The sequence below is a fragment of the Mangifera indica genome, unplaced genomic scaffold, assembly GCF_011075055.1.
Source record: "Mangifera indica cultivar Alphonso unplaced genomic scaffold, CATAS_Mindica_2.1 Un_0001, whole genome shotgun sequence".
NCBI classification, from domain to species: Eukaryota; Viridiplantae; Streptophyta; class Magnoliopsida; order Sapindales; family Anacardiaceae; genus Mangifera; species Mangifera indica.
In genome coordinates this window covers 826,690-836,488 of record NW_025401093.1, presented here as the reverse complement: position 1 = coordinate 836,488, position 9,799 = coordinate 826,690, and the positions used below count along the sequence as shown (strand labels likewise).

Sequence of the window (9,799 nt, the reverse complement as noted above, 5' to 3'; positions counted from 1 at the left end):
CGTTATCCACCGTCCAATATTACATGGCATAATTATTATTTAAAGTTTTGTCTCATGCAATGTTTAGGAATAAAATTTTATAACGAGGAAAGGGTGGAAATATTGTTTCCTTGACATGAAAATTATCTTCGATGGGAAAAACAAAATATCTTATGAAAATTTAAATTTTCAACTGGGGCAAAATCGTCATTAAAATTAAATTTCTTTCACATAAGGCCCCATGATCATAATGGCTACTACTGGGACATGGACAGAAGCCAGAGGATAAGGTTCCAATACGAAGCCAGAGGATAAGCTGTGAATAAACGCCTCCGAAATGGCGCAGTATGTCGGAGTAGACGAGATAGAGGCAGTGAGAATCGGCCTATCAGAACTCAGTAGAAGCTTAAAGTCTTCTCTAAGGCGTAAGACATCTACAAGTCATGGAGGCACTAGTAAGGATGACGACCGGGAGCTTGTTTCCGAAGTTGAACTTGCTCAGCAATGGGCTTCCATTGAGAGACTGCCGACTATTAACAGGCTTAGGACTTCATTGTTCGATAAGGAGGGAGAAGAGAAGATTGTGGATGGTGAGGGAAAGAGGGTGGTTGATGTTACGAAGCTGGCTCCGCTTGAGAGGCGTGTGTTTATAGAGAAGCTTATTAAGCATATTGAGCATGATAATCTTAAGCTGTTGAGGAAGATCAGAGAAAGAATTGAGCTGTATGTGTTTCTATTCTTCTCATTTTGAAATTTTACGATCCAAGTCAAATTTGCTGCTTTGTTTTGTTTGGTTTACCTAATGAGGTTTAAACTCAGTGTTTAGTTTAAGTACTTTTAAGTTCAATTTTATGTGTGGATATTGGTTACTTTATTCCTCAATGCTAAGATTGTTAATTTTTTTTTTTTAGTTTTTCTGTTTTTAAGTGTGAAAATACTTGAATGCAGTTGTTGTATATCATATTGTTACATATTTAATGTCTTGTCTGATTTTAATATTGTAGAGTTGGATTGGAATTGCCCACTATAGAGGTGAGATATAAGAATTTGAGTGTGGAAGCTGATTGTGAGGTTGTTGATGGAAAGCCCCTCCCAACTCTATGGAATTCTCTTAAGAATTCGTTTTCGGTAACTATCTTCATTTACTGTTGAGCCTTAGAATTGAATCCGTATAAGTGCTCATCTGACTGATAATAATTTTTTAAAATTTAAAACAGAAGCATTAATTCGTCCTAGCGTAAGACTTTTCATATTTGAAAGTTCTTCAGGATGCAGCTCAGCAGTTTTATTGGTTAGTTGAAATTGAAGCTTATTTTACAGGTCCTCTTGAAGCTTATAGGTTCAAAATCAAATCAAGCTAAGATAACCATCATTAATGATATCAGTGGCATTGTTAAGCCTAGAAGGTAATATTAAAATTTTTCTGTAGGTAAAATTAACTCAATTTATGAATTGTTGTAATCCCTTATGGGTCAACCATACTGATTTGCTGTTATGTATGTGGCTGAATTGTCATTTTGGAGTTCGAATTTATGCTGAAAATTGATGTTACCTTTAACTTATAAAGGATGAATTGATCTTTTGTTCTAACTTGTGCTTCGCCACTTTTATTGATCTTCTATCAATGAAGCTTATTGCAAGAATCTAAGCATAATGTTTCATAAGAATTCTTTTTTTATTGGAAACAATATGTGTGGATCGCACTGTCATATAGCAATTCTTGCAAGTTTAAAATTTGAAATTTCTAGCAATTCTATCTCCCCTTTTTTTGTGACATGAACTATGCTTTTAGCCATGCTTTTTCTATCCTATTGGTGGAATCTGTACATAATATGGAAATGCCTTGCATGATAAAGTTGCTTTGCAATTTTACTTCAGAAACCAATTATGTGGTGGATTCTACTCACCAGTCTGTATGCGATAGTTTAACAATATTTTGTTGCACTTGATTTTTTTATTGAAGTTGATAGACAACTAGTTATGGTTTCACTTTGAAATGCTTTATCAGAGAATAGATTGAATTGACTTCAGAAGCGATGAGGAAAGCCTCCTTTCTGGCAGAATTTTTATGGAGGAAAACTTTAAAGGCTGCTGGGGATATGTAACCAAATGTGTACTTAAGTGTGCTTGAATTGTTGCAGGTTGACTCTTCTGCTTGGCCCTCCAGGTTGTGGGAAGACCACCCTTTTAAAGGCTCTCTCAGGGAATCTTGCCAAATCTCTTAAGGTATCAGAATTTCTTTGTAACTCACCATCATTTTAAATGCATTCCATATGCTTGAATCTATAACTAAAGACCTAATCTGCACAAACTTGATAGAATTGTAAAGGAAAAAGTTCCGGGCATCGCAAGTGCACATTTTTGATATGTTTCTTCATTTCGTAGTATTTGAGTATACCTCACTCTTATACTGCACAGTTGCATTTTGCTACAAGGACCAAATGTTCCTCTCCTTTCTACCTCTGAGAGAATCTAGCGTACTTTTCTTAGATTACATCAGTTAACTTTTGCGTGCAGGATCAAGTCTATTCCTAGCTATATGTTTATATACTTTTATTTTGACGAAAGGTGAAAACAAGTAAATAATTTTTTCAGCTAATCTATTTGTCCATTGTTTTGCTATCTTAGTTTGATATCCTACTCTACTCTGTTTTGCTTCTGTTTTCTTCAAAGGTGACAGGAGAAGTTTCCTACAATGGTTACCAGTTGGACGAGTTTGTTCCCCAGAAAACATCAGCTTATATAAGCCAAGAGGATTTGCATATAGCAGAAATGACTGTAAGGGAAACACTTGATTTTTCTGCTCGATGCCTTGGTGTTGGAAACCGAGGAGGTAGACTTCCTTGAATTTAATTCAATTAAATTTTACTTGTAGCCACCTTATCAATTCTCACAAGTAATTAATAGGTACAGGCATATATCTTCTGCCTCTGCAGATATGATGATGGAGGTGAGTAAAAGAGAGAAGGAGGCGGGTATTGTTCCGGATCCAGATGTAGATACTTACATGAAGGTATCTTTAGCATATTTGTGTAGTTTCAAAATGATGTTTTGTTCTATATGTTGTTGGTACATTTATGAAATGTTAATGACAATGGTTGTTTTGACAGGCAATTTCTGCCAGAGGACAAAAAACAACCCTTCAAACAGACCATGCTTTAAAGGTATTTCTCTTTGTTGAACCTGTAACCATTCTTTTTATTTTTGGTTCATTTGTATATGTGCAAATGGTTTAAATTATTATGTTAACTTTCTTTATGGCTCCCTAGGTCCTTGGACTTGATATCTGTGCTGACACATTGGTGGGAGATGAGATTAGAAGAGGTATCTCTGGAGGTCAAAAAAGGAGACTGACTACAGGTTTTTTTTTTTTTTTTTGGTAGAAAGTTGAAAGTTTTAGCTTTTTGTACAATTCATCTGCTTTATATCATCATTTGGCAGTAATGTTTATGGAATAACTGATTCAAAAGATTAGATGCATACTATGATAAACCTTAAAGTATTTTTTTTTAAAATTAATATATGCAGGAGAGATGGTTGTTGGGCCCATAAAAGCACTATTTATGGATGAAATATCAAATGGTTTAGACAGTTCAACTGCATATCAGATTGTTGCTTTTCAGCAACAGCTGGTGCATATTATGGACGCTACTGTATTGATTTCGCTTCTTCAGCCAGCTCCAGAAACCTTTGAACTCTTTGATGACATCATTTTGATGGCAGAAGGGAAGGTTGTGTATCAAGGACCACGCGATCAAGTTGTAGAATTTTTTGAGGACTGTGGATTCAGGTGTCCTCAAAGAAAAGGTGTAGCGGACTTTCTTCAGGAGGTAAATGCATTACAGCTTACTATCATTTCTTTTTGATGCTCAAATGTTAATTTTGCTGCTTTTTATCTTTAAATCAATGTTTTTGTCAGGTGATATCTAAAAAAGACCAAGCACAATACTGGTACCACACTGAACATGCTTACAATTATGTTTCAGTAGATATGTTCTGTCAGAAATTCAAAGAATCTCCTCTTGGTAAGAAGCTTGATGAGGATCTCTCAGTGCTGTATGATAAATCCAAATGCCACAAGGATGCTCTTTCCTTCAATGTGTATTCTCTTTCTAAGTGGCAACTACTTAGAGCTTGCATGTCGAGGGAATATCTTCTCTTGAAGAGAAATTATTTTCTCTATGTATTCAAAACAACCCAGGTTCTTACAAGCATTCTATTGATTCTCCTTTCCTTTTTTTAATCTCTGTTCAGTGATTTATTTTTTTTGGTCAATATGTCGTATTCTTAAACTACTTGGACAAAGGCTCGAAAATTTTGAAACATCTAAAGGAACTTCTTGTTACAGATTGTTATCATTGCAACTGTTACCATGACTGTATTTTTGCGGACTCGGATGGATATTGATGTTCTTCACGCAACTTACTACATGGGTGCCCTGTTCTTTGGACTCATGATACTTCTCGTTGATGGTCTTCCAGAGTTGTCTCTGACTACAGAAAGACTTCCAGTGTTCTTTAAACAAAAAGAATTGTACTTTTACCCAGCTTGGGCTTATGCAATTCCAGCCACTATTTTAAAAATTCCTCTTTCAGTAATTGAATCTGTGACATGGACATGCCTTACGTACTATGTCATTGGGTACAGCCCTGAGGCCAAGAGGTGAGTTTAATTGCAAAATTCATGTTTACAAGTGCATTGTATCTTTTCTTACAGAAGTACCATTTTTCTGTTTAGTTATATCTTATTTATCAATTCATTAAATTACAAAACAAAATTTTCAATCATCAATCAGCGCCCCAATATTGAGATCTTATCATCAAGCATTCTCCAAAATAACAGCATACTGGATTATTCCTCGACAATATTTTTAAATTCACTTCAAATTATTTAATCTTGCATAAAAGAAAAGATTGCATACTCAGGTTATAAATTCCTCGACAATATTTTTAAATTCACTCATCAAATTATTAAAAGTGGTGGCTGCAGAAAGCTTCTCATTTTCTGGAGGTTGAGGTTCTGATATATAATTGATTGCGGTGATTTTAGGTTCTTCCGTCAGCTTATTCTACTTTTTGCTATGCACCTTAACTCTATATCAATGTTCCGGTTTTTGGCATCGGTTTGCCGGAATCTAGGTGCTGCTATGACAGCCGGTGGTTTTACGGTATTATTAGTCCTAATATTTGGTGGTTTTGTTATCACACATCGTAAGGCTCTCTGGATCTTCTCCAATTTGATTTTAGAATCATCATCCTAAAGAATAAACTTATACTGTGTTATTGGTTCAGCTTCCATGCCTGGGTGGTTGAAGTGGGGTTTTTGGGTTTCCCCTCTATCATATGGAGAGATAGGTATCTCTGTAAATGAATTTCTTGCTCCTCGATGGCAAAAGGTGAGCTCTCATAGGAAAACTTTCTAGTTCTTCTAATGAAGAAACCTGTGCAACAATCTGTCAGCTAGATGGTACTTTTATCTATACTGAGATCTAGAGAAAGCAACTCATTTCCCTTGTTCGTAATGTTATTGTAGAAGCTGCCCACAGACACTACCATAGGGACACAAATACTAGAAAGCCGTGGGTTAAACTATGATGAATATTATTACTGGATTGGACTGGGTGCCTTGTTTGGCTTTGCTTTACTTTTCAACATTGGGTTTATCTTGGCCTTAAGTTTCTTAAAGCGTAAGTTTATCTGGTTATCATATATTAACTTAAGAAGAATCAATGCTACTCTGGTTTGTTCACTGAGCTGAATACTATGCAGCTCCTGGATCATCTCATGTGATGATTTCACGAGAAAAGTTGGCCAAGATTCAAGGAAGTCAAGATGCCAATGATGGTAAGCTTGCAGAAGAAAAGTCTAAGAATTCTCCTGTGAAAGGTGAATTTAATTACTTGCTTTCAGTTCAGATTTTTTGTTGTAGTTGTATTTGTTTCATTTTAATGTTCGACGTTATTTTGTTACATCTTATCTTAATTAACAGGTGGGATGGTCTTACCTTTTGAACCCTTATCAGTAGCCTTTGAGAATGTGAAGTATTATGTTGACATCCCTGGGGTAGTCCTCATTAACCATTATACTTTCACAATTATTTTCATTGCTTTATATTTTAAGGCATCAGATCTCAGACACTCATTTCTATGTGTTCTTTGTCTTTAACTTTAATTTATTTCCATTCGGTTTTAGGAGAAGAAGAAACTCCAACTACTTTCTGATGTTACCGGTGCATTAAGGCCTGGTGTTCTTACAGCATTAATGGGTGTTAGTGGAGCTGGAAAATCTACTCTTTTAGATGTTCTTGCAGGAAGAAAAACTACTGGTTATATCGAGGGAGAACTAAAAATTGGTGGGTATCCTAAGGTTCAAGAAACATTTGCAAGAGTTTCAGGTTACTGTGAACAAATCGACGTGCATTCTCCTCAAATCACTATAGAAGAATCTCTGATTTTCTCTGCTTGGCTACGTTTGTCTCCTGAGATTAAAACAAAAATTAAGACAGTAAGAAGATTATTAATGTTGTTTTCGCTAATTGGTCTAAGGTAGTTTATAATAAAGCTCCTGGCATGTTTTAACAGGAATTTGTTAATCAAGTCCTTGAGATCATTGAGCTTGATGAAATTAAGGATGCCTTAATTGGCGTACCAGGTGTTAGTGGTCTATCAACTGAGCAACGTAAGCGGCTCACTATAGCAGTCGAACTTGTTGCCAATCCCTCTATAATCTTTATGGATGAACCTACAAGTGGTTTAGATGCACGAGCAGCAGCAATTGTTATGCGAGTTGTGAAGAATGTGGTTGAGACAGGAAGGACGATCGTTTGCACTATTCACCAACCAAGCATCGACATATTTGAAGCATTTGATGAGGTAAAACAAATTTGTAAGTTTAGAAATGTACAAGTTGGAATTATACCGTGGATTATAATTTTAGTACAATTGAATGATATGATGCTTCAAACATTTTCTAGACTAATTTTAATATTTTTCTTGCTATAAGTTCATAATATCAATACGCTTTTATTGATGGACAACCTTTGTATTTTCAATGCAGTTGATACTTTTGAAAAGAGGTGGACGCGTCAGCTACGCTGGACCATTGGGAAAGAATTCATGTAGGCTTATAGAGTATTTAGAGGTTAGTTTCCTATAGTTGTACTATAACATGACGATTAATTCTTAAATAAAACTATGTGCACGATTGGATACACGAATAATGTATCATCATGTGGTTGGATAATTTTGAATTAAAGATAAAGTAACTCCTAATTATATGATGATACATTATTTATATATTTAAAAATATCTATACATAGTATTGGTCTAAATACTATTCCTAAATGAAATCTCAAATTTCTCATCCCCAATGATGTGTTGCCTTATGTGGCATTGACATTTAATTTAACACCTAAACTCCGCATTGACATATCAAAGCCACAGAACGTAACACATCACTTGGGATGGAATATTTGGAATATCATTTGGGAAGAGTGGTAATCATAAATTGCTTTACCTCCGACCTGCTTCTTGTGGCTAGTCTTCAATAATTATTTGACTAAGCAACTTTAACTGACAGGCAATCCCTGGGGTGCCGAAGATTAGAGATAACTATAATCCAGCAACATGGATATTAGAGCTCACTTCTCCATCTTCAGAACTTGAACTTGGTGTAGATTTTGGCCAAATATACGCAGATTCTGCTTTAAGCAAGTGAGTTCAATACAGAGCTTCTGTTCTAATGAATAAATTTTAAAATTTGGTTATGTGTTAAGTTGGATATCGCGTCAGTGCCTCTAATTTAATCATAACTGAAGGCTGTTCTGTGAGTATTTTTTCATGGTCACTCAATGTCACATGAATATTTGAACTATTGGTTGTCTTATCTATCTTGAATAGAATGGGGAAATGATCCTGCATATATTTTATTTGAGACCAAAATTATAAAAATCAGCTATTAATTTTGTTTTTTTAATATTAATTTCACTGTTCGTAGTCACACGAAAGCTCTGGTGAGGGAATTGAGTACTCCACCACCTGGTTCAAAAGATTTGCATTTCCCAACCCGCTTTGCACAAAGTGGTTGGGTGCAATACACATCTTGTCTATGGAAGCAGAACTTGTCTTATTGGAGAAATCCATCATACAACTTATTCCGACTTGTGCACGCATTTATAGCGTCTTTGCTTTTTGGTGTACTGTTTTGGGACCATGGAAAGGAAATGTAAGTTTATTCTTTAAGTATGATACGCATCTATCATCAATTTATTTTATATCAATTCCTACTAGTTTGATGCAATGTCTCTAGTAACGTCATTTGTTTCCATTTATTTGTTGGTGAGAAACAGAGTTTAGTGTGCTATTTGCTGTGGATTGCATAACTTTGATTTCTTCTTTTTCTTTTTACTCTGGCAGAGATACCCAGCAGAGCTTACTCAATATATTTGGAGAATTTTATGTTGCAGTGATATTCATGGGCATCAATAACTGCTCAACCACTATACCCTGTATTGCAACAGAGCGTGATGTTATGTACCGAGAAAAATTTGCAGGAATGTACTCTCCCTGGGCTTATGCATTTGCACAGGTATAATAGAAACTTCTTAAAAGTTGAGCTCAACAGTATGAACTCTATTTATTTTCCTATCGATTGTGTATTTGCAGCAAGCCCTGGTGAAAGTGATCCCATTACTTTGATTATATTATCTTTGCATTTTGTATACTTGATTTTGCAGGTGACAGTTGAGCTTCCTTACTTATGTCTTCAAGCAATTATGTATGTAATCATCACGTATCCAATGATTGGATTTTATTGGTCGGTGTATAAGGTCTTCTGGGTGTTCTATGCAATGTTCATTACTATGATGTACTACAATTATCTTGCAATGCTACTTGTGGCATTGACGCCAAATCACATGGCTGCTTCAATTCTAGCCTCCGTATTTTACACCTTCTTCAATCTGTTTTCCGGATTCCTCATTCCTGAACCGGTAAGCTACAAATCCTATCCAGAGAAGTATATAAACCATATCAACTTTGATTCTATACATCTATACATCTAAGTTGACTAAAAAATGTTTATTTTCTATGCAGCAAATTCCAAAATGGTGGATCTGGTTGTATTATCTGATGCCTACTTCATGGACACTAAATGGTTTGATCACATCACAATATGGAGATATCAACAAGAACATTAGTGTGTATGGAGAAATAAAAAGTGTATCGACCTTCTTGAAAGATTATTTCGGTTTTCACCATGATCGCTTACCTATTACAGGTGTTGTTCTTCTAATCTTTCCTCTTGTTCTTGCCTGTCTTTTTGCGATTTGTATTGGACGGTTGAATTTCCAGAAAAGATGAGGCATTAGAGTAGATTTAATGTTTGTGCATAAACATCTTATAAACCGTGCATATCGAATTTATATTTTTCTACATTTTTGTTCATTGTAAGTTTCGTATATTGTAAGGATAAACTCAGAGATTTATCTGTATAAGCTAAAATGTGATACAATTACATATCATTTCAATTGCATATTATCAATAATAGAAATGCGTGTAAGATCAAGTTCTTTGTGAACTTGCTCTCTTTCTTTCCATTTAACTTGATACATCTTTTGGTGAGAATAGCAACTCTTACAATCTTTTCTTTCCCACCCGAATCAAAACTCAACATCAATTATTTCAAATAGATGATCTCTTTTGGTGCATATTGAAAGTGTGATACCTGTTAAATAATCTTTACTTTCTCATTTGGTTAGATTCTGATTAGATTAGATTTTGATTTTGATTTCATATTATGTTGATTTAGTGTTATATTATTTT

General features: G+C 35.0%; 1 protein-coding gene across 3 annotated transcripts; it reads left to right on the top strand.

Annotated features, from left to right (window-relative positions):
* Nucleotides 1-241: 241 nt before the first annotated feature.
* On the top strand, nt 242-9,573 carry LOC123205027 (pleiotropic drug resistance protein 3-like). Of its 3 annotated transcripts, XM_044621819.1 has the most exons (24): nt 242-702; nt 984-1,107; nt 1,300-1,385; nt 2,121-2,205; nt 2,653-2,812; nt 2,916-2,992; nt 3,090-3,143; nt 3,249-3,339; nt 3,508-3,809; nt 3,899-4,180; nt 4,328-4,641; nt 5,029-5,189; nt 5,271-5,374; nt 5,512-5,665; nt 5,748-5,864; nt 5,968-6,041; nt 6,171-6,482; nt 6,560-6,850; nt 7,035-7,118; nt 7,557-7,690; nt 7,974-8,201; nt 8,393-8,564; nt 8,713-8,967; nt 9,071-9,573. In XM_044621819.1, exons 1-24 carry the CDS (start codon nt 317-319, stop codon nt 9,335-9,337), a joined length of 4,314 nt encoding a protein of 1,437 aa, XP_044477754.1. In that variant the 5' UTR covers nt 242-316; the 3' UTR covers nt 9,338-9,573. The 3 variants fall into 3 exon arrangements, with proteins under 3 accessions (XP_044477754.1, XP_044477756.1, XP_044477755.1); XM_044621821.1 differs by lacking the exons at nt 242-702; nt 984-1,107; nt 1,300-1,385; nt 2,121-2,205 and having other exon boundaries at nt 2,654-2,812; nt 2,893-2,992; XM_044621820.1 differs by lacking the exons at nt 242-702; nt 984-1,107; nt 1,300-1,385; nt 2,121-2,205 and having other exon boundaries at nt 2,654-2,812; nt 2,887-2,992.
* The last annotated feature ends 226 nt before the right edge of the window (nt 9,574-9,799 follow it).

Coding starts and splice junctions, on each gene's coding strand:
- LOC123205027 (XM_044621819.1), top strand. CDS start 317: ATGGCGCAGTATGTCGGAGTAGACGAGATAGAGGCAGTGAGAATCGGC. Junction 703..983: donor ATCAGAGAAAGAATTGAGCT/GTATGTGTTTCT, acceptor TTAATATTGTAG/AGTTGGATTGGAATTGCCCA. Junction 3,340..3,507: donor AAAAAGGAGACTGACTACAG/GTTTTTTTTTTT, acceptor TAATATATGCAG/GAGAGATGGTTGTTGGGCCC.